The sequence below is a fragment of the Ailuropoda melanoleuca genome, chromosome 3, assembly GCF_002007445.2.
Source record: "Ailuropoda melanoleuca isolate Jingjing chromosome 3, ASM200744v2, whole genome shotgun sequence".
Classification (NCBI taxonomy): Eukaryota; Metazoa; Chordata; class Mammalia; order Carnivora; family Ursidae; genus Ailuropoda; species Ailuropoda melanoleuca.
This window is the reverse complement of record NC_048220.1, coordinates 90,065,494-90,089,773: the sequence shown is the minus strand read 5'-3', so window position 1 is coordinate 90,089,773 and position 24,280 is coordinate 90,065,494. Positions and strand designations below refer to the sequence as shown.

General features: G+C 51.7%; 1 protein-coding gene across 2 annotated transcripts in view; it reads right to left on the bottom strand.

Annotated features, from left to right (window-relative positions):
• Positions 1 to 24,280, bottom strand: part of SLIT3 (slit guidance ligand 3) — a 598,007-nt gene that overhangs the window by 54,592 nt on the left and 519,135 nt on the right. For both annotated transcript variants that reach the window (XM_034656754.1, XM_034656755.1), the window contains 6 exons: positions 17,824 to 17,974; positions 16,795 to 16,869; positions 9,782 to 9,925; positions 8,918 to 9,061; positions 4,804 to 4,967; positions 3,596 to 3,728 (listed from right to left, as the gene is read on the bottom strand). In XM_034656754.1, the coding sequence (XP_034512645.1) occupies positions 3,596 to 3,728; positions 4,804 to 4,967; positions 8,918 to 9,061; positions 9,782 to 9,925; positions 16,795 to 16,869; positions 17,824 to 17,974 (811 nt within the window). The remainder of the gene's footprint in view (positions 1 to 3,595; positions 3,729 to 4,803; positions 4,968 to 8,917; positions 9,062 to 9,781; positions 9,926 to 16,794; positions 16,870 to 17,823; positions 17,975 to 24,280) is intronic.

The following is a 24,280-nucleotide window of genomic DNA, read 5'->3' as shown; positions in this document are numbered from 1 at the left end:
CTGTTTTCCATTTGTACTGTGTGAGGAAAATGGCTGGCACCTTAGTATGAATCAAGGCCGTGGTACCACATGGTAACAGTGGCCACTATATTCTTCCCCTTCAAGTACATGCAGGGGGGGAAAAAAAAAGCCAGTTTCACTTGAGAATGCCCTCCATGAAGCAGTGAAAAATTATTAATTGCATTGAATATCAACTCCCAAGTACACATCTTTTTAATATTCTGCGTGGCAAAATGGGAAACATGCATAACGTATTTGGCTTTGGCTTTCTGGAGAAAAAGCTCCGGTGTCACTGAGGTACAAGCTGAATTAGCCATTTTTAAAAATTTTCTTCCATAAAACACCATTTCTGCTTAGAAGAATGACTAGCAAACAGGTTATTCTGGGATGGGTATTTAGAAGATGTCTCAAAAGTAAATGCAGTAAACCTGTCACTTCCAGGAAAACAACTAATGGTACTTATTGGCCCTGATAAAATTCAAGCTTGCTTCCAAGCAAAAATTAAAAGCTTAGAAAACTTGTAACTGCTACACTGAGCAGTACTCCTTTATTGGGAGACGTTTCTGAGGGGATCCGTGGCGATGGTACTGGCTATGACATTTTCGATACTGCGGAATGCAGTGTGCCAACGTTGGAAAGGTCTGCATAACTCAGTGAACCAAATACCAGTGCACACTCCTACAAGGTCATTCATGGGGGAAACTTCCATTCAAGTAACAGAGCACAGAAAGTCCGCGGATGTGGTTTTGGGTTCCACACAACGACCAGCCTTTAAGAAACCACCATCATGTGATTTTTGGTATATCATCAAAGAAGAATAACCACAATTATCTGGAAGGGCTATTACAATTCTCCCTTTTCCAACTACACGTCTATGTGAAGCCAGATTTTCTTGTACTTGACCCAAAACGTCATATCACGACAGAGGGAATACTGAGGTGGTTATGAAAATCCAGGTGCTTTCTACCACGTTTGTAAAAATGTCACTCTTCTCAGTTGAATTTTTTTTGGTTTGTTTTTCATAGAAGTTTGCTGTTTATATAAACATGTAACGAGTAAATTATTATTTCTAAATGGACTAATAAACATATTCAAAAAAAATTTCTCAGTAGTTTCCAATATGGTAAATATCAATAGCTATAACCACATAAACAAAATAGAGTCCTCATTGCTTTTAAAAAACCTAAAGGCGTCCTGAGACCCCAAATTTAAGAACTTTCGGGGTAGGGGACAAGAGCATGTGATCTGGGGTCAGCCCAAGCTGCCTTCTGATCCTGACTGGCTGCTAACTGGAGATGAGGCTTGGGGAGTAGTCTCAGCATTGAGAGAGCCAGGGGGATGGCCGCCTACCTCAGGGACTGCTTGAACCAGCAAGGGTGAGAGCCGAAGACCTCAGGTGGCCCCTCACCCAAGAGGAGAGCAGACTGGGGGTTTGCAGAGGGCTGACGGAGGAAAACTCACGTCCCGCCTGTACTACCGCCTTGCTTGCTCATGCCTGCGGTAGGCTCCCTCACCCTCCCTTTGGAGAAATGCTATGGAACTTTGGTTGTTGTGTTTTTTTTTTTTTTTCCTTTTCAGTGAATTAAACTTAATTTTGTTTCGTATGCTGGCAGCTCTGCCTGAGACCACTAATGATGCCTGAGGGAGTTGGGAAGCCAGCGCTGGATCCAAACACTGAATCTGGTCCTTGAACCGAAGGCCTCCAAGCCACTGCTTTCTGGGCCTGTCAGCTTTCACTTTCTCTGGCATCAATTTCCCTGCTTTCCCCTCCCCGGAGCCCTCCCCAGATACTCCTCCTCCTCTCCCTCCGGGAGATGGTCTGGACTCGGAGGTGAGGGCTGCCATCCTGGGTGTGCTTTGGAAACCAGTCTGGCTGAGGGGAGCGCCATCACTTCCGAAGCAGGAAATCGGGTCTTCCCAAGCTCTGGAGTTTACTTTATCATTACCGCCAATTATCTTTGCTATTTCAATCTCAATTTCGTGAGCTTTGGGGAAAAGCATCCACAGGCCTGTTTTCATGGCACTTTCTTCTCTTTGGCATGTGTCACTTGGCACTGAGTTGGCCCAGGAAGGAGGCGAGCACCTGGGTCATTTCTGCAGCCCCCCCCCCCCGGCACTGGAGGCAGAGGGAAGGGCCCGGGGCTGGTGGCGCCATGCGGCAGTGCCCGTGCCAACCTCCGGCAGCACAGCCAGAGCCCAAATGCAAGGCCATCGTGGATGTTTTAGTTCTATCAGGACCTTCCTTCCTTCCTTTCCTGGCACGGGCGGCCCGGGTTCCAGCCTCCCTGAGTGTCAGGAGATGCCAGGAGCCACAACAGACAGCCAGGAACTGACCTGCTATTCTAAGTCAGTGCCCCACTCAGGGTCCCCCCTGGGAAGCCCTGGCAGAGCCAGTCACAGGCACAGTCCCTGCTGGTGTCTCGGTCAATTCTGCCCCTTGTGTCTGAGGGCAGGGTGCATGCAAAGCTGTCCCAGAGGAAGGCGCGTGCCTGGGGTCCAGGGAGACCGCGGCAGCTTGCGATGCGGATGGGGGTGGCACTGAGTCCCAGTCACACCCCACCTGGCTCCGCCCGCCACAACCTGCACCAACTGCCCTGGGGTGTGTGGGGCGCCCGCCCTCCTCCCCTGCTCCTGATCTGCTCCTCACCCTTCAGGCCTCACCTCTGCAGAGACATTTTCTCTGATCTCCACGCCCAAGGGAAGCCCCACTACTCTAGGGTGTCACAGCGACCTCGTCCTCTCTTGTGGCACTGTCATAGCTGTCATCTCGCACGTGCTGCTGAGACAGTGGAACTTACGTCTCCCTTCACCAGCGAACTGGGGGCCCCACGTGGGTGGGGGTCTCCCCAGCATAAGCAGAGGAACCTGACACACCAGGCACTCAACAGACAGGTGCTGAGTGAATGATCCACCGAACGTAAGCAGGAAGGGGCTGTGCTGGTGTGGCTGCCCACCCGGCCCCGGCCGCGCCGCTCCCGGCCATTCCAGGCCATTCCAGAGACGCCTCCCTGCCTGTGGACTGGCTGAGCTTTCCAGCAGGGCCGAAAGACAGCTTCTTCCACAACATTAAGAGTGCTTTGGGAAGGGAAGGCGATCTCTTCTGTGGAAGTGGGAGCTTCTGGGGCAGGAGCAGCCCCAAGGAATCGTGTGGGGGGCCCGGGCTGGGGGTCTGACGGCTCCTGGGTGGAGTGCGAGCAGGACTCGGGGCTGAGATTTCATCTGCAGCATGGGCAGCTGTACAGGGGACAGGATCATGTTGGGCCATGTTTGTTTCTGGTGTCAGACTGAGAGGCTGCTGGGGAATATGGAAGGCGGAGTACAGAGCAGGGGGCTCCTGGGGATCTAGAAAACAAGATGGTGACCCTCCCCCTTGTACTCGGAGGGCCAGGGAGTCGCCACCTGCCGGGCAGGGGCCCTGGGGAGTGTGCTTCTTGTTCCCACGTCTAAGCTGCTGCCCGACCCTTAGGCTGAGGCTCTGCTGCCATGAGTTGGGGTCCACTCAAGGAAGGGCACCCCAGGCAGTTGTGCAGGGGACACTAGAGATAAAGCGTGGTGGACGCTGGTGGTGGTGGGATTAGAGGGTGGGAGTACTTACAGTTCAGTCACGTCCTTGGGAATGCCTTTGGGGAGGGCGTGTAGCCCCCTGTTGCTGCACCGGACCACCGTCTCCACACAGGTGCACTGCTCGGGGCAGCGTGGGCCCAGCTGGCAGCTACTCTCGTCATTGCCTGTGGACAGTCCCTGAGTGAGCATGGGGGGACACGAACTTCTCTGGGGGATGGGGAGGGGACGGGGCAGAGGAACGAGGCTGGGTGCCAGGGACCAAGCCATCTTCAGGAAAGGGAAGCCCTCCACTCTGAGCCAGAACCAGAAATAAGGAGCCTGCTGGTCTCCTTCATGGGTAAAGGGGAAAGAACGTATGCCTGGATCTGGGAAAAGGGCCACCATCTTCTAACATGTTCAACATAAAACGAACACTTCAAAAACTTGATTAACCAGAGTATTAGAAACGGAAGCGGTTACTGTGAACCAAATCAGGAATAAGCCAAACTGACTGAAGGAGGGTCCAGGGTAGGGGGAGAGCCCTGTTTACTCCCTCTTTCTCCTCGTTTCTCCATTCCTTCCACTGTCACAATCCCTCTGGGGGTGGTAAATGTGCCCCCAGGCCCCATTTTACCTTGACCTCAGTTAATCTACAAACTAGTTAATTTTTCTCTAGATAAGCTATAGCTGACCAAGTAAAAATTGTGCTGGCTTGAATTTATGTAAATATGCCCTTTGGAATCCTGACACTCAAAGCCTCGGACCTCCAGGTATTCATAACCCCCCCCCAGCCAGTGACAGAAATTTTCCAGGAGCCCTTCCTGAAGCCTGTTTCTTAGGATACACTGAGTCTCATGACACAGACAGGAACACCGAAGGCCAGGACTCTCATACACAGTTGTGTAGGTTGCGTACTGCACAAGGGTGCCTCACCATCTAATGGGCACCGATCCCACTGTAGTTATGATAGGTTAGGACATTTAGTAAACAGCATTCTCATAGATAGCCATAAGGTGTCTTGTTTTAAAAATCAGTATATTATGACACATTTCTGATAGAAGTAACATGTTTGCATGAGGGAGCCATAGGGCTAGCAACAGAGCTGCAGAGCCCGTCAGAGCCACACCTGCATGCCAGAGGGCAGAGCAGTGTCAGATCTCAGGGCATCCTGACTGCTAGTTCCCTGCTGCACCTCTCCTCTCTCGTATGTTTCTTGCCTTCCCAGTTCCTGCCCCTCCGCCCGGCCCCCAGCCTCCTCACCTTCACAGGTGAAGTCCTGGATGGCCACATCCTGGATGGGGATCTCCTTGAGGAAGAACGGCTTTTGGCACCGGGGGTTCCCACTCACGACCCTCCTCTTCCTCAGCCATTTGCCCAGCCAGGCCAGGTGGCAGTTGCAGTTGAAGGGGTTGGACAGGAGGTTTCTGGGAGGAAAGAAGGGCCCTCTCTGAGTGGTTAGCACCTACCTCTCTACTGTGGAAGCTGGCCTCAGGATCCAGGGCTGCAGCCCTAAGGCCCAGCTCTCCAGGGGGGTCTGCTCTGGGTTCCAGGAAGGAGAAGGAGGTCCAGGAAAGGAAATGCAGACTCTCTTCTAGAATCCAGAGGCGGTCTTTGCAAGGGTCTCATTCTGGACCTCTGCGGATGGACATGACCATGGTTTCCTGCCACGCCCCCCCTTCTCCCCTGAGCTCCAGCTGTGGACTGTCTTCAATCCCTCAGCACGATTCTCTTATACTTAGTGCCTAGTCCCCCACCTGGCATGACTCTCTCTACTGTCTGCCTGGCGGCCTCCTCCTCCTCCCCCTTCAGTCCTGGCTCAGACGGCCCCTCTCCTAAAGGGAAGTGAGGAGCTGTACCTGTCCCAGTCTTCTCCCTCATTCACCCGCGTGGCCTGCACAGCACCCACAGAGCTTGTACCGGCCGCGCAATGTCTGCCTCCCTCCTTAGACTCTCGGCTCCTCCAGGGTGGGCATCAGACCCGTCTGTGTGTCCCGCATCTCCGGGGTCCTGCGTGGCATCAGCATTGCCACTGTATCTATATCTGGGGAATGCAGTGACTGGACTGGTGGAAGGAGGAGGGGAGAGCAGCTGTGGGTCTGAGTGTTGCCTAGAGGACTGGAACCAGGCTCAACACTTCATAAGCCCGAGGATGGAGCGGACATTATTCTCATGTCACACAGGAGGCAAGTAAAGCTTAGGGAGGTTACATAAGAGGCCAGACAGCCCTGAGTGGCTGTGGTATGACAGGACAATTAAGAGCTCGGGAGTCAGGCATCCCGGGTTTGAATCCTGACGCTGACGTTCAGCAGCTGTGCCAAGTCAGGCAAGTTTCCTTTTGTGTCAAAGCTGGTTCCCCGAATGCTTTGTGACTCCACCCCTCTGGGCATCTTTTGTGTCTTTGGATTCTCAGTGTGGAGGCACACAGGAGGGGTAAAGAGTGAGCTGAAGCAAATCAACCTGCAGGTGCCAGTTCCTCCCTCTGCCCACCGTCTGCTGTCATTCATGCATTCCATTCACGCACTGATTCACCGGCTACATAACAGGCACTCACTTAGTGCCAGGCACAGATACAGGCATTGCGGGTTAGCAGTGCATGAAACAGCTGCACATCCCTGTCCTTCTGGAGCTTCCATTCCAGCTGATGGGAGGCAGACAGCATGGAATCAACCACGCAAATGTCGGTTGTACAGTCTATTAGGAAATGGTCCGTGCTGGGGAAATGGTCAGGAGGGCCGGGCTGAGGACTGGGGGGCATGGCACGGGGGCAGAGCGGGGTGAGGCAACCCACACTTGAGCAAAGAAGGGAAGGAGGAGGGGGGCTGGGGGAAGGATGTTCCAGATAGTGGGAGTGGGTCTGGGACACTGGGGCGGGAGGTGGCCTGGAGGGAGGTTAGGAGGGACCAGATGGTGTGGGCCCTTTAGGACATCTATAATTTGGCCTGTATTCCCAGTGAGGTGTGCATATGGGAACAATAGGCAGCAACAGGAGATGCAACCAAAAGTCTTTCTCTTCCTTCTTCCAAAGAGTCATTCTCTCACACCATACACAAAGGTAAACTCCAAATGGATGAAAGACCTGATGTGAGACAGGAATCCATCAAAATCATAGAGGAGAACCTAGGTTGTAACCTCTCTGACATCGGCCACAGCAACTTTTTTCATGACACATCTCCAAAGGCAAGAGAAACAAAAGATAAAATGAACTTTGTGGGACTTCATCAAGATAAAAAGCTTCTGCACAGCCAAGGAAACAGTCAAAAAAACTAAGAGGCAGCCCACNATCATTAGCCATCAGGGAAATTCAAATCAAAACCACACTGAGATACCACCTTACGCCAGTTAGAATGGCAAAAATGGGCAAGGCAGGAAACAACAAATGTTGGAGAGGATGTGGAGAAAGGGGATCCCTCTTACACTGTTGGTGGGAATGCAAGTTGGTACAGCCACTTTGGAAAACAGTGTGGAGGTCCCTTAAAAAGTTAAAAATTGAGCTACCCTATGATCCAGACATTGCACTACTAGGTATTTACCCCAAAGATACAGACGTAGTGAAGAGAAGGGCCATATGCACCCCAATGTTCATAGCAGCATTGTCCACAATAGCTAAATCGTGGAAGGAGCCGAGATGTCCTTCAACAGATGAATGGATAAAGATGTGGTCCATAGATACAATGGAATATTACTCAGCCATCAGAAAGAACGATTACCCAACATTTGCAGCAACATGGACGGGACTGGAGGAGATAATGCTAAATGAAATAAGTCAAGCAGAGGAAGACAATTATCATATGGTTTCACTCATTTATGGAACATAAGACATAGCAGGGAGATCGGTAGGAGAAGGAAGGGAAGAATGAAGGGGGAATAAACAGAAGGGGGAATGAACCACGAGAGACTATGGACTCTGGGAAATAAACTGAGGACTTCAGAGGGGAGGGGGGTGGGGGATTGGGATAGGCCGGTGATGGGTAGTAAGGAGGGCATGTATTGCATGGAGCACTGGGTGTTATACGCAAATAATGAATCATGGAACTTTACATCAAAAACCGGGGATGTACTGTATGGTGACTAACATAATAAAATATTATTCAAAACAAAACAAAACAAAAAAACACAAAGAGTCATTGGGGAAGGAAAGAGAGAAGAACGGACCAGCAACTAAGGTTAACGGAGCCACGTGGAAGTACTATGTGCAACCATAAAGGCTAACATGTGTTGAGTACTTTCTATATCTCAGGCCCCTCCTGTGCGTTTTATAAATATTAATGGATTCAATCCTCATAACAATCCTATGAGATGGATTATAAAGAAGGAACAATTGAAACATGGAGAGATGAAGGAACTTCTAAGGTCACACAGCTAATAAGAGGTAAAGCCAGGGTCTGAACCCAGGAAATTTGCTCTAGAGCCCATCGCTTTGCTACTCTAAAGCCTCCCTTACCAACACAGTAATTATCTGCGCAGCAGCACTCATTTGGGCGTCCAGAAGGCCAGGTTCTACTTCTGGTTCTGACACACGTATTTAAGCGGCCAGTGACATCAGTTAAAACCCTCTGTGGGATCATGTCACTGGTCTGCTTAAAACCTTCAGAAGGGGGAATGAAGCATGAGAGACTACAAACTCTGAGAAACAAACTGCGGGCTTCAGGGGGGGAGGGAGGTGGGGGAATAGGATAAACTGGTGTCGGGTAGTAAGGAGGGCACGTATTGCATGGTGCACTGGGTGTTATACGCAACTAATGAATCATCGAACTTTACATCAGAAACCAGGGATGTACTGTATGGTGACTAACATAATTAAAAAAAAAAAACGTTAAAAAAAAACCAAACAAACCTTCAGTGGCTTCCTGACATGTTTTGGATGAAGACCAAAATAGTCCATGGCAGGCCTATAGGCTGGCCCTGGCCTCCCTCCTGCCTTGCCTTAGACCTCATCTTTGCTTACTATGTGTTATGACCACGTTGGACTTTGCTCAGTTTTGCACATCTGCTCTGCAAAAACTCACCACAGGGCTTTTGCACATGTTCTTCCAATAGACAGAAATGTACTTCCTACTTTCTTGAACAAGCTAACTCCCACTCACCTTCAAGAACACAGCTCCAGTGTTCTTTGACCAAGCCTATGTTGGGCTTTCATATCACCGTGGACCTCCCTTCTGTGGTAATTCACTATGCTGTGAGCTGCAGGAAGGAGGGACCGTTCTGTGAATCCTCAGCACCTAGATGGTGCCTGGCACATGGAGGGAGCCCAGCAAATGGTTATTAAGTTGACAGATGGGTAGGTGATCTTGGCCAAACATAGTAGGGAGCTGCTGGGGAGAGGTGTGCAGGGGAGGAGCCCAGAGTCAGTGTGCAGTGGCCCAGGAGGACTTACATAGTAGACAGGGAGACAAGGGTGGTGAAGGCTCCAGGGGTGATGGTGGTGATCCGATTGTCATAGAGGGACAGCAGCCTCACTGAACTCAGGCCAGCAAATGTGTCATTGCTCACACAGTTGATCAGGTTACTCCTCAGCATCCTGCAAGGAGAGGGGTGGGGATGAGAGGGCACAGGTGTTATTGTGTCCCCACCACATAGCCACAGGGTGTGTGTGCGTGTGCGTGTAGGTGGGATGTTTTTGCCAAATCCAGGCCCAGACCAGTCGTGCTGCTGAGGTTTGTTCTCTGACAGCAGGGTGCGGGGCCCACCGTGGCTACCTCTGAACGTGGGTGTACACTCTTGTCTGCACAGCTTTTACGTCCAGTAAACACGGGCGTCAGGAGTGCCTGTGGGTACGCGTGAATACTGTATGGTGGTCAGTGTCTGCATGTATATTTCCGGGAGGAGAAAGGAGAGTAGAGACGTGGCTGTGGGCCGTCAGCTCGTGTGTGTGCTTGTGTGTGTATGTGCTTATCTGCATGCCGCCTGCGTGTCATTTTTATATATAGTATATGTGTCTACGTCTAAGTGGGTACGTGTGTGTGCCTCTCTCAGCACATTTCCAGCATCAGAATATCTACGTGTACGCCTTGGGGCAAGTACCTTTCAGTGTGTGTGCTGGGGGTGCTGAGCATGCTAAGTTCTTTCCCATCGAGGGCTGGGAAATGTCTAGCGCCTCTCTGGCTCCAGGAAGGAAGGGACTCAGCTTGTCAGGACAGGACCCAGGCTCAGGAGCTGCCTGCCAGCCTTCGTATTCCCCGTCCGATGGCCCTGCCGTCCCACCTCCTCGCAGGCCTTGGCCCAGACTCCAGGCACTCACAGGGTCTTGAGGCTGCTGAGGCCCCAGAACATGCGTCCGTGCAGCGTTTCCAGCTGGTTCCCGGTCAGCATCAGCTCTTGCACGCTGGCCGCTCCATCGAAGGCACCCTCTCTCACCTCCTTGATCTTATTGTTACTCAGGTTTCTAGAAGGAGGGGACAGAGTGGGTCAGGATACAGACAGGGAATCATGAGCCCTGCAGCCAGGGGGGACTCTCCGGTGCCCCCTGGACCAAGGACAGGATGGAGGGGCTCCCTGATGTTCGGTCTTCAGCACCTGTGGCTGTGGAGCAGGGACCCCAGTCCCGCACGGTTGGGGCCACCATGTGAAACAGGCCGCATGCAGCCCGACGACTTTTTAGGGGGATCCTTATTTCTAAGCCCCAGGTATGGGCGCATTTAAAATGGCGATTCTCAAACTGCTTTTCTCCCTTCAACAGAGATTCTCTCCAAGCAGTGCTTCTCGGGGAAGGCCGGAGAAAAATATAAAACGTGCCCTCTGCGGGAGTGGGCCGTTTGTAGAGCTTCCGGCTTGACCGTTGAGACCCTCGGTACGAACGGACACGTTCTAGTGACTACTTTCTGAGCACTTATTATGCGTGAAGTTCCACATGGCGGTCTGGCCCACAGAATCACATCAAAGCCTTAAAACAGTGCCGATCAGAAGAGTACGACGTGTATTATCGTTGTCTCGTTTTATGGATGAGGTGACTGAGGTTCAAAGACTTTAACTTGCCCAGAGTCACACAGCTGCTAGAACTGGGATTGAGGTCAGGCTTTCTGTGCATCAGAAGTCCTCCGGTGAGCTGCCGCTTTCCTAAGTGAATGTTCCTTTGGTGGTGTGGACACTCACACCCTTCTGTTACTACTTTGCAGAATTCAGGGCTTGGGATATTGCGTTCTCTAACAGCTAGGTCCTACCAGGCCTTGCGGGTCACCCTTTCTGATTCCGCCCGAGCTCCGAGAAGGCCTTTCCCTCTGGTGCCTGATCACGATACGCCAGGCCTCCAGAGAGCTCCTGCAGGGCCACCGGCACTGTGAGTCCCCCAGGGTGCTCCTTGGCAGGGAGCCTCCGTGGACCACCCAAACGGTCAGGCCTGAAATGCACCCCAGGCAGGATGGATGGAGTGGAAAGTGGTGGTGTTTATACAAACTGGGGGAAGTATCCAGTCTCCCAAGCAAAGAGCCTGTCCATGCCTTGCACAGGGAATGGTGTTCTGCGAACGGCGAAACCTGCAGGTGTAGACGGAGCCTGCTAGCCCTCTAAGCACACTGAGGATGTTAGGACCCAGGACTCACCAGAGATGGACGGGCTGGCCCACTGTATTGCTGGGAAGAAGAGAGGTGAGGGTGCGGCGACAGGTCCTGGAGCACCACACTGAACCCCTGGTGCTTTTGCTTCTCTCATGCACCCGTCTGGCACAGCTCTGGGCTGACCCATGGCAACCCAGGGGGTGAAGCTTCCCTCAGCAACTGGCTCAGAGCAAGCAATGGAACCGGGTACCCATGGGCTCGACGCCAGCTTGTTGCCTCCTTCCCAGGTAGGGCCTGGGCCTGCAAGGCATGGCAGTGCCCACACCTGTGTGCCTCGTCTGTACCCTCAGCACTCCTGTCATGTCCCTGCTCTCCTCCCCATTCTGTCCTGCCAAGGAAACAGGGGCAGTACTGCTCAGCATCCTTCCCCCAAGGTCTGAGAGGGTTGGGAGACTCTCTCACTGGATTTCTGCCCCCCACCCTTGCTGGCTCTCCTTAAACTCACCCATTTGTTTGTTTGTTTGTTTGTTTGTTTGTTTTTTAAATAAATCCTGGTAGTCCTGGTCTGGGATAACCCAGGAATGAAGGTGATGCACAGGGGAGACTGCAAATTACCCCCAAATTAGACGTGGGAGGAGAGAGAAAGGCTCTCCCAGTAGCTATAACTCATATGAATGCCGGAGGAGCAGGATTTTGCTCGAGAGAGTTAGGCTCCTTGGGGAATTAAAGTACACAGCGTGGGCAATGAAGATGAGTTACAGCAGCCATGAAGGGGGAGGGCTCCCATTTCCTGACATCTGTTTCTTCAAATGAGCAAAATTAACATCACATTACTGTAAGGTTTGTGAACTGGATTTCCTCAGGCTGGGAGAATGGAAAACAGAAGGAGAGCAAAAAAGGAGGGGATAGAATTTTCCAGAAGACCAGGCTGAGGCTGTCTCTCCATTCATCAAAGCACTGCTCGAAACTACGGACAGCTTGGGGCAAGCACTCCACGCAAAACGAGGGCATCGGGCTTTTGTAGAAACTCTTACTCTCAGAGCGCTATCTTCCTGAAGATGCCCCAGATCCCAGGAACCCCAAAATATGAAACCAGGACCACTCAGGAGGCCTCTCTCTATTTTTGTCTCTACAGACGCACCTGAAGGAATATGGCTTCATCCTGGCTTTGACTCTGATGAGGATGGGGTCTTACACTCGAAAGGGCCCAGCCGTGGAAACTCCCACGCAGGCTCAAGGGGCAGTTCAGAGGGGCAGCGCCACGACAAACCCAGGTGTGTCCCCCGCTGCCTCTGCTGGCTGCTGGCTGTCCCAAGAAACAACGAGGCTGGGGATTTGTCTGGCTTCCCCTGGAAAGCCTGAGTCTGAGGAGGCAAGCCTGGGCTTCTTCTCGCTCATGGCTTGTAAGACAGCCCAGGCACTCTGGCAACAGGGAGGCATCTGCGATCCTGTTTAAAGCCCCGTCCCAGATGAAAATGTAATGGGGAGAGAGCTAAGTGGATTTTGTTCTAGAAACTGAGGATACTGGGTCATCATGGAGCAAGCACTCTGGCATGCTGTCAGGTCAGGAAAGTCCTGTCTACCCTTTTTATGAACCTCTCCCTCCCCGAGGTGGAAATTCTATTTCAAGTTGGGGTTGCAAGCTCAAATGTCCACAGGGTCCAGGCTGGTGACTTAATGTAGGAAGCAGGTCCGGGGGGATAGCACAGTCCACAAGCCCAGTGACCAGAAAAGCACATGGCCTATTTAAGGGGGCAGCTCCTCCTTGCTTCAGCTTAACTGGAGCCATTTGGCCCCATTTTGCCAGACCTTCTGATTTTCCAAAAGATGCCAGAAATTTGGATTTTTTTTTTTTTCCGTGAACACTCTTGATTTTTAAAAGTGGGCAACTAATTCTTATTAAAAACACAACTACTGCAAACAAATTCGCCCGTGTATACTGATTTTGGTTAGAGGGCTGCTAGGTTTCAGCCTGTGCCCGAGATTCTCCTTCCGTGTAGGAACTAACCTAGAAGTCTGCCTGGGAGAGGCCATGGCCACAGTCTGAATGTGACGTCATTTGAAAAGTTGCCCCAAGTTACCACAGTACTAATAATCCTTTCGGGTAATGGCTCATACATTTTGTGGGGGAGGGCGTCCCTTGGTACATGTGATACTCCTGGAGATCTCATTATTCCAACAGGACAGGTAAAGGCACAGTAGAGTTTCAACACCTGGCTTCACGCTCACCCTCCTCGGCCCCTGCGCCTGGTCAGGGTAAAGTCAAGAGCATAACCTTAGGGCCCTGACTTCACAGTCCTTGAGGAAGCTTAGCAGATTTGGACACTTTAACTTTACTCTGATCCAGTTGGCCCACTACTTCTATGGGAGTGTAGGGACAGTGATGGGTCCCAGGTAAGACCCTTTACTTAACAAGAGCAGCCATCAAGTTCTTTTAAATAAGTGGCTGTAGCTGGTGGCCTTTGGGACCAGATCTGCTCCCTTGGGTCATTTGCTCAGTTGGCTAGTACTACGAATGTGAATTTCAGCACACATACATGTGCACACACATGCAATTACTGCCTTCAGATCGTGCGTCCATTCCCTAGCGGATCTGCACAGCTACCACTCCTGGCTCTGTGGCTTGATCTTTAATCTCAGATAACTTACTTAACTCTCTGTGTTCAGCTTCCTTATTCGTAAAATGAAACAATCTCAAAGCTTTTTGTTTTTCTTGGTGAGAATTACATGAATTAATATCAGTACGGTCTGGCACAGGCTGAAGTGTCTAGTAACCGTTAGTGACTAGCTATTATTATTATTAATTATTAATTATCACCATGCATCAAGCTCCTTTCCACATCTGTGCTACTCTCTGGATCTTGAAAGTATCTGAACTTGCAAATCCTGTTTTAAATATGTAACTAGCTACCCTGGGTCACTCAACCCAGATGTGCTCCTCTGTCTTCCAGCACCTTTCATCCAGGCCCACAATCAGCGGCATGTGTTTCATCGACTTCTTCAGCCTTATTTCTTTTTACCAATCCAAATAACGTAACTAAGGCTCAGCGATGCTAAGGACATTCCTAGGGTCCCACAGCAGGAGGGGGATAGAGCCGAACTCAGAACAAATGTGGGTCTGTTCTTTGCCTGCACCCTGGATTTCCAGCTGCTGCAGGGAACGTTCGGCAGACCAGACCTTCACTGTAGCACAGCAAACACCGGGACAAACCCAGTGACCTTCACCTCTTTCGCGAGAACTGGGCATGTTTTGCCACAGTCCCCACCACTCTCTTGTGGCTTGGATGCTGAGGCTGGGAATTGGTGGTCACTTATCACTGTGTTTGTGTTGTTTTTCTTGGTGCACAGAAATGGCTCTCTATTCTCCTGTCCCTGTCACAAGGGGGAGGATGAGAGAGAGAGACTCAAAGTATGTAAGTTTCACCTCACACGGGAGGGTAACGTTTCTCTAGGGAAGCAAGGACTGCTTCATCCTGTTTACTATGCAGATATGTGCTTGGCCAGCTTACTCATTTTAATGCCTGCCTTCTCTCCATACACATGGAAGTTTCTGTTTTGAGGTTTAAAACAATACGCATTTCTCAGGTTTGAATTAGACAGGACATTTCCTTGCAGGTGATGGGTGATGTCTGTGATCGGTTTCTGAAGCTTGACCACACAGACGGCCACAATCCTCACCAGGACCCATGTGTGACCCTCTCTCCTCTGTCCCTTCAGAGTGCTCTCTCCTGCTCCCCATTACAGAGCAGTCACTGAGGCCACGGGCAAGGTGGTGGCTATGGGCAGGGAGAGAGGGAGGAGCAGCCCAGGGCAGGGGAAGGTCTTTCTCCTTCTTGTCTGCAGGGGACTGATGGGTGGAAGAGTGGAGAACATGACAAAAAATAAAGGTTTACAGTCAGTTCTCATTATTCACGGTAGTTATAGTTGACAAAGTCATGGGGAAAACTGAATTAGGAAATGCCGAACCACGGCTCCTAGGAGAAACACAGGGTTAGGTTCCTGCGAGCCTCTGGTCACATTTTCACCAGCTGATCAATACATAACCTTGTCTGATGTGTGTTTCTGTTTAAAGACATCTTATTTAATATATGTGGTTGATTTATTCCCATGACTCACAGCCTGTAGCACCATTACTCGTGTCTGAACAAAGCTATGTAACGCATGTGTTTTCTCCACGAGGCACACCGCGGCCTTCTTGTGCTTTGGAAGGCTGGACAGCCCAGCAGCACTATGCATCGGGCCATTTAAACAGCAAAATCACCAAAATGCATAAACGTGCAAAAAAGATGTGGCCCCAAACATACTGTGAAAAGGACACTTGATTACAGTCCGAGAGCTAAAACAAGAAATCAGAGTGCAGCCTTGTTCGGTATCAGCTGAGAACAGGCCTGCGGGACGACTCAAATTTTCTGCTGTTTTGTCCGTGTCTACGAATGAGCATGAAAGCACTGTGAATACTGATTTTGAGATTACAAGGAGGTTTCAGTGAATAAGTGAATTAGCAAATATGGGATTTGTGAAGAATGAGGCTTGACTGTATTTCCTTTGTTCCAGAGGCAAACCCAACTCTGAGGCCAGGAGGTGTGGAGTCTGGGGTGGGAGCAGGGAGAGGGGCCGAGGAGAAGGGAATCAGAGGGTGGAGAGCCCCTGTCCGTGCTGGTACCTCTGTGAGGGCTCTCGGGAAGGGAAGATGAGTGGAAGCAGGACGAACACGCTGGTGTGATTATGGATGAACCCAAGTCATCGGCTGTGTGGTCTTAGAGAAGCCCTGCTGTCTTCCTCACCCACATGAAGGGGAGTGTGAGGCCAGCACCAGGCAGGTGTCCAAGGATTACACGAGATGATGTACATGAGGCAGGGAATGAGGCCTCTGGAACAGGATAAATGCTCCCTTAGCTCAGCCACAGTATTCTTGTTTGGCCCAAACTCGGAGTCAGGGAGAGGGTTATGAGGACAGGCAGCGTTGGCACTGGAGAAGCCAATGGAAGCATGTGGGCCCTTTGCCTAAGGTCAGGCTCTGGTCAGGCCCAGAGACACCTAGGCTGAAACCCAGTGTGCAAGACATCTACCATTTCTGCTCTAATGTGCCTCACCGACACAGGACCCTGTAGAGGCCGTCTAAAAACAGAACTTTTAATTGTCACCTTGTAAAAAGTCTTAAGTGACACGTACCCTAGATTTCTGTGTCTCATTGCTGGTCCCTACCTGAGTTCCTCTTGCTACCCCTTGGGGTAGATGCTGGGTGTGGAGGGTCAGGACAAGCAGAGGCCACCTGCGTGAGGGTTGGGGTGGTGCCGAGTGCATGCTCTGCACGATGCCTGGCAGTTTAAAAGCAGTGAAGTTTGGGGCACCTGCGTGGCTCAGTTGTTTAAGCGTCTGCCTTCATGACTCAGGTCAGGATCTCAGGGTCCTGGGGTCGAGCCCCACATCAGGCTCCCTGCTCAGTGGGGAGTCTGCTTCTCCTTCTCCCTCTGCCTCTCCCCCTCCCCTGCTTGTGCTCGCTCTTGCTCTCTCTCAAATAAATAACATTTTCATTGAAAAAAAAACAACCCAAACAGTGAAGTTTCATTTTGGTCTATCTCTGTATGGCTGTGCCTTACTGTTCTGCTTCCAGATACACGCTGGTAGTAGGGGCAGAGGCTAGGAGGGGTTGGGGCAGAGGGTGAGGGAGCCGCTGATGCCCTGGCATTCCGTTCTAGTCTCTAGCACAGACCCTGGCCAGGGCCTGGAGGCTGCTGCCAAGTGCCTGAGGCTGACTTACATTTTCCGCAGGTTGGGCAACTTCTTGAAGATACCAGTGGCCTCGAGAACAGATATCTCATTGTCGTTCAGTCGCCTACATGGGAAACAAGCCGATGAGGTGGTGGGTTAGCCGGGGATGGGGGTGCCTCCTCCGCCGCCCTCCATGGAACCCTCCCCAGCTCCCCCACGGCCTGAGCTGAGTTGCCACCTGGCCCTCACATTCAGCCAAGGTCAGTGGAGCCAGGGAAAACTCAGGGAGGGCACGAGGGCCCAGAAGGCTGTGCCTGGCCGCGCGCTACCACGATGTGTAAAGTCAAAGAGAACGCTAACATGAACACCACTAATAATGAAGACCACCGTCATTTATGCAGGGCTCAGTCCGTGCATGAGTCAGGACGGATTCCGTGCTTGCATTCTCTTGCTTGATCTTAAAGCCCTAGGAGGTAGGTACCATCCCCTCCATTTTACAGCTAAGAATCGGACACTGAGGTCTGAGAAGCAATTGGCCCGATGACAGGAAAATCAAGACCGGAGTCACACGTAGGTCTGTCCATGCTGCATAGGTCACGCCCTCACCCCTACCAGGCGGGAGCTCTTTAGCTCTTCTTCTCCTGGACAAGCCAGCACACCCTTTTGTTAGCATGCATCATTGGAGACTCAGATATATCTCATCATTCTAGTGTTTTCTCGACTTTGACCATTATTTACTAACCATCTTTCTGTTATAGAGCAAGCTTCATAAGGACCTGGAAGGACTGTCTGCTTCGTGCACCGTGGAAGCTGGTGGGCCTAGCGGGCAGCGCCTGGCTCACGGGGGGTGTTCAGAGAATATCTGTAGAATGGATTAATGGATTTTATTTTTGAGGAAGCTGCTCCCGGCAGCGGGAGGCGGGGAGGGATGCCTAGGTGTCTATATTCTCTGCTGAGGATGTGGAGGCCAGCCAAGGAGCATCCATATGACTGGGCCGGGAGGGGGCTGCCTCCCGGAGACCGTGCTCTCGCTGGCTCGGGGTTACTGGGTGCGTGTGGCTGTGTAGGTAGTACTTACAGGTCAGTGACGTATTCGGGGAGGTGGCTTGGGATGCGGGCCAGCTTCTGGTTGGAGCAGTCCACGATGGTACCCTCACAGCGGCACCTCTCAGGGCACACGAGGTCCATGAAGCACTCACTGCTGAACCTGCTGCGGTAATCCTCGGAGCCTGGGCAGGGCAAAGACGGCAGTCAGCATCACCGGGGCTCCCAGCCTGGGCCAAGGGCGTGGGGCGTGGGGCGGGGAGACCCGTGGGGGGGGCAGGGACAGACACAGCTCCGATTTCATTTGTGGCCACCTTGCTGGTGCCCTCCCCACCCCAGCCTCCCACTTTCCACCTGGTCTTTGTCATTCATCATTTGAGTCCTTGGGAAACCAGGCTCAAGCTCTGGAGGCTCTCAAGCTTTTGTGGGCCATGGGCCTCTTCGAGAAGCTGGTGCAAAGTTAGCTCTCCTCAGAGAAATGCTCTAGGTGCACGTGTACAGAATTTGGGCTACAGTTTGGGGTGGGGAGTACTTAGTCTGTGATGCCCATCATCTGTGGGCCCTCTAAATGTTCATGAAAATCTAAATAGAGATTTCAATGGTGTTTTGATGGGAGCTGTGTCAGGGCAGGGATGAGGTCAGGGAAGAGGGTCACAAACTCAGTTCTCCTCAAGCAGGTAACGAAACAACAAAGGAGACCCAGCATATGGTGGTCAGAGACCACTGACATCAGGCTTCAGCACGGGGAAGACAATAATGAGGGCTGGGGACCTGGAGAATTGGAATCCACAGACCTAAATGCTTGGGAATTTGGCCCAGGGTCACCTGATAATCCTCTTTAAAACCAATAATAGCAATAAATTAACATTTAAAAACTGTCAAGACAAGCACAACTCTCGTGTGGGTCCAAATGTGCTGCCTGGTCTTTGCGAATAAGCTCGGTTTAGCTATGGTGAAAGGCCAGTTCTGATGAGCTAAAAGTGGCTGGCACTAAGATTTATTTTGTTGACATCAAGTCTCTCCTGAGGTTTCAGAGTAACAGCAAGATCAGCAACACATGACGTCTCGGGAGATGCCCTGGGTGCTGCTTTACCGATTAGAAATGATCCCTGGGCACACGGGCCAACCTCGTGAGCCCAGCAATCACAGCGGCGGTCACTGGGGAAGCCTTGGTTCTCCCCAGCTAGTTGACGGGGGTTAGCGTGTCATTAGCGCCGTGCTAGGTACAAAACACAGGCATGGTCCATGTTTGTCCAGTGCGCGAGCCGGGTGCTGCTAGCACATCAGCTGTCCCATATGGGCGTGTTCCTGAAGTGTTTCGGAGAACGGGAGCATCACGGNCGATCCCTGGGCACCCGGGCCAACCTCGTGAGCCCAGCAATCACAGCGGCGGTCGCTGGGGAAGCGAGTTGACGGGGGTCAGCGTGTCATTAGCGCCGTGCTAGGTACAAAACACAGGCATGGTCCATGTTTGTCCAGTGCGCGAGCCAGGTGCTGCTAGCACATCAGCTGTCCCATATGGGCGTGTTCCTGAAGTGTTTCGGAGAACGGGAGCATCACGGGGTTGCAAACGGCGAGGCAGACCTTGGCAATCCTACCCGCGTTAGGGCCAGTGTGAGGCACCAGTGGGACAGCAGCTCTAGGTGTACTGCGCTTGTCCAGGCCCTGGCACGCACTAGCCTCAGTCCCTCCACATGGAAAATGGGATCTAGGACTTGCCCGTCTCACGGGGATGGTCGTGCAAATGCAAGGAAGAGCGAGGCAGTGGAGAGGCTCTGGGGAAGGGAAAAGAGCTGCACGAATATTTGCGATCCTGCTACTATTATTTTCCAGAACCTAGCAGAACATTTGGCATATCAGAGGCCTCTAAAATATTCATGTAGCTAGTGATAATAGCGGACTTTTACAGAGCATGGACCATGAGCCGGGCACTATTCTTCACACTTCAGATGGGGGAGCCCATTTAATCCTTGCAACACTCAGAGATTATTGTGAGTCCATTTTATAGATGAGAAGACTGAGGCCCTTGGGTCAGTTGGTACACCACACAGGGACGAACCCAGGTAGGCGGATGCCAGGGCCCGTGTGACTGATACTAAGCTTTCCTGCAGATGGGCGTTTTGACAAAATCTTTATCCCAGTCTTTCCAGAACTGGTCATAGAGTCCAACTTGGCCGAGGTAGACTGAACAGCGCTTTCCTGCGGGGGGCTACGGGAGGCAGGAAGTAGCCATTTTCCACGCTCGTGGTTTCCTACCCCTCACCTTATCAACCTACACGAATCCCTGATTGCAGATGAACTTGGTGGGCTCTGATTCTGAAGTGAGACCTTTTCCGGAAGGCAGGGGGTCAGAGGCTTGGACCTGTCTCTTTTCCCTCTCTGGTCCCTCCCCGCCCCTCCTCCTTCATCCTACCGTCCACCCTCAGGCTTGTGTGAGCAAAATTAGTGCACATATCCCCGCAGTTATTTGGGCTGCTTCCTAATCCAATGCATTATGCAAATCTCTTGCCCTTGGCTTGCCAGAGTCCGTCCCACTGAATAACTCTGACCCGGGCCATCTTCCTCCAGACACATTGGCATGCCGAGTCCTGGGTGAATTTCATTTTGCAAACCCTGCTAAATGACAATCCTCTCTCGTTCCCTGCCAGTGGTTCTACACGGTGATGGCATGGAGGGACGCTCTGTACACATGAATATATTTTTCCTTCAGAAGTTGTCTACAATGGAATCCTTGCAAAGTAACGAACCCTGAGCACTGATCACATGCCTTCGAAAGACACGAGACACGATGAGCCTGAAGACGTACACCGGCTGGGCAGCAGCCGGGGACTGCCGCCGATTAAATGCGTTTTCGTTTTAATCAAGGTGAGAGCGTCTGTAGTTAGCAGGAATCGCTCTCTGTAGTATAGTTAGATTATAACTGGTGGACCTCTGCGATGGAACTGCTGACCCATTTTAATGAAATGATTTTGCAATTAGATTCGATGGACTAATATGTTCTTTCCAGCATTCCCCCCCTGCTGTTTTTGTTATTGCCCTGGTTTGTAATAACGAGGGGGTCGGACTGTGATATTTTATAGGAGTGGGAGCCAGAAATGTTAATAGCAGCGTTCGCACAGAACCCAAAGACTTCCTTCCCCAGTCAGAGCCAGCCTGAAATGCCACCCCCAGCACTTCATATTTCATTACCGAAACTACCCAGGGTTTCTCGGAGCCATTTGTTATGCCTAATGCTCATAACTACCCAAAAGTATTTTTAACTTTTCCAGAGCTTTAAAAGTCAATCTCAATCTCAGTGCATACTTGTCACTGCCAGAAATACTTAGTAGGAGGGGAGTAACTGTATAGGCCACTGCTTCTTCTCTTTGGGGCGAGTTCAGACAGCAGAGATCTCGGAGGACTTGAAGAAGGGCCATAAAACAAAACGAGGGCTGAAGCGGGTCATGGGAGAGCTGATGTCATCTGGCACCTCGCTGCTCCTGTCCCTGTAGCCCTCCTCCCTTTTTGTGGGCAGCTCAGAATGACGACACTTGGTACATGATCACAGAGAATCTTTAATAGACCAGGGGGTGGAAATCACAGCAACGCGATTTTATTACGAATCCCTGCCCTATGGCCACTTTCCAGAAAAGAACATCTTTAACATTTGGATGGTCATGGGATTGGGGCAGGTAGGGAGTCACAGCTCCCATTCTTTGGATGGCCTGGCTGCAGGGGCCAGGCCCAGGCCCAGGACGGCTCCTGTCATTAGTAGTCTGGATTTGCGTCATTCTTTGGGCAACCCGTTTGTTGAATGAAAGTCACAGATTCATTGTTATCTGATGCCCATGGCCCTGCCAGGGCACGTGTCCAGAACTCTCCTCTTCTGCCTCCAATATTCCTAACATGCGTGGGATGAAAGGAGGAAAGGAGCAGAAAGAGGAACTGGGGGGGGGGGAGTTCATCAGCTTGAAGAGACAGTCACGTGGACCAGCAAAGGGTCGTAAGTAATGAATGGAATCCAGAGAACATTGCTAGGCACGCAGTTATCCACTCATGGACAAAGGCTGGGGGATTAGACACGAGTGGCTGGAAAATGTCAACTATTTTACCAGGAGTTTGGTGATCAGTTGGGCAGACAGCTGTCCTCGGAAACTAAAGCTATCCCCATCAGAGTCTATTAAGAATGAAGCCACCTGCCTGAAAGCAGAGGGAAAGGCCCCTGGCCCGTGGCTGGGCACTGCCTGGTCACAAGGCTGCCACTGCAGAACCAGGGAGGTGTCCAGGAAGGTGCCATCGTGGACCCACTCCAGGGGCCCAGCCCCTGGCCTGGTGGGGGCAGCGCTGAGCACTCAGATGCCCTCCCTGTTCAGGATAGGGAATTGCTCCAGGCTCGAGGATTTGTTCTGTACCAGACTCGGCTTGGTATATCCATGCTGGAGGGAGGAGCCATTTAAAAGGTGCTGCTTGCTCGCTTGCTTACTCAAGTTTTTTTCTATTAACAGAAGCAGGCTTGAAAGGGAGTGGTAAATTTTTTTTTCCTACTCCCTGTCAATTCAAGTCAACCCTATCATTCTTTTCCATCTTATAATTCAAGGCAACGGGTCTGTCCATAGCTGGGAAGGCTGAGTATTAGAGGTGGAAAGAGCAGCCATCTGACCCTGGACAAGTTAGTTAATCTCTCTGACTTGATATCCTCATCTGTGAAATGGGCCTTATAAGGTTGTTCTAAAAATTAAAGAAGGTAATGATGGAAATAGTTCAATGCCTGACCTATAGTAAGCAGTATATGGTAAAAACATCCAGAGAGGCAAATAGGACTCTTTGTTACTTAGCAAAGGCTGGGCCCTGGCTCTGAGGGGTGACCTGAGGGAGAAGAGACAGTGAGTGTCATACATCACCATGGGAGAGGCCAGGATTTGGTTCCCACCATGGGTCTCTCTCATCTGGGACGAGAGACACAGACTCCATGGCATGAACCAAAAACAATCTTCTAGTGACACCGGGCCTAGGATTTACCAAGAAACAAACAGAATGGGAGATGCTGAGATCCCTTTCTTTATTATCAGAGACAGCTGGTTTCTGCACAGCCCTTACGGGGCACTGAGCGAGCTCCGTGTGAGAAGCCCAGCACCTAAGTCACCATGTTAACTCTTCTTGGAAGGTAAAGGACACAGACTGGACTTTAGGCTACACAGGGGGTTGGGGGGGGACCAGGGCCAATGTACTTATGAAGAGTAGGGGCTGGGTTCAGAAAGAGCCGCAGGTTAAATCCAAAGTCTCAGACTCAAGGCACTTTCCCCCATTCTCATGCTCACATTCATCCCCAAGGCTTCCAGTGAAGATGGTGGGTAGGGAGTGGGTCACAAGCACTATGACCTTTGTGTTAACTACCACTTGGGAAAATGACCTTGCACTGGGACCCTGCCATGAAACGATGGGGCATATGCCATCGGTGTACCCGTTCTCTCTGAATAGAAGAGCTTTGACCTAGCTACCTTACCCCTCGGCTGGCGTCCAGTGTAGATCTGGGGGATGACGACTCCATCTGGGGTAGGAAATGTGGATATAGATCTTAGCGTGTCCCCAGTGTGCTTCTCCATTCCCATTGCAGCCCATATCTGCTACCTGGAGGTAGAGATGCTCTGGGAATCCCTCGAGACTCCCCCCCCCAACGCCCCCACACCCTTCGTGAGGCTAGACCGGGAAGGTGGGTCTGGCAGGTGGTGGGCTGCGGTGCTCCAGAGCAGAGAAGAGGTGTCCAGCGGTGGCGGCGGTGGTGGCGGGCCATGCTGCAGGAGAGCGCGGTGCTTTCCGCGGTGCTTGACAGAACCATGTTCCGTTTCCATCGTTCCACCACATGGTTAGATCAAGCACAAAGGAAAGCCCCGCGGCGACTGGTCAGAGTCAAGGTCAGGAAGCAGCATCAGAGAGAGGACAGGAGCGCTCAGAGGAAGCAGCGTGGAGAAGCGGAAGCCGGAGCAGGCCCCCACTGAGCGTGATTAGTACCAGGAGCAGGGTTCCACAGGAACACTTCCGAAGACAGGAGCCCCACCGCCCTGTACCCCATCCCAGGGAAGACAGGAGAGCGGGAGAAGAACGGGAGGGAGACTGTTAGATACCCCGACGCAGGAGTATTAGGGCGCAATGGAGCCTTCCCAAGGGAATTACGACCCCAGCGGTCTCTGGTCACATCACAGGCCTGCACGAGCCTCTAAATCCCACTCAGTCATACCATCGAGCTGCCAAGACATCAAACTTCACAGAAGCCTCTTCCGCGTGCTCTGCAATCTGCCTGTGCCCACAGCAGAGCTGATCTATAGCAGTCTGATCTCCCAGTCTCTTAAAGGAAGACACAAGCCACAGCTTCCGGTGGGCTAAGAGCGCGGCAGTGCTCTTCTCTAGGAAAAGCGCCTTCGATATCCCACAACTCAGGAGTCTCCTCAGTGTCCTTCCCGGCGCCCAGAAACCCTCGGCTGACACACATTCATCCAAGATGACTCGAAGTATCG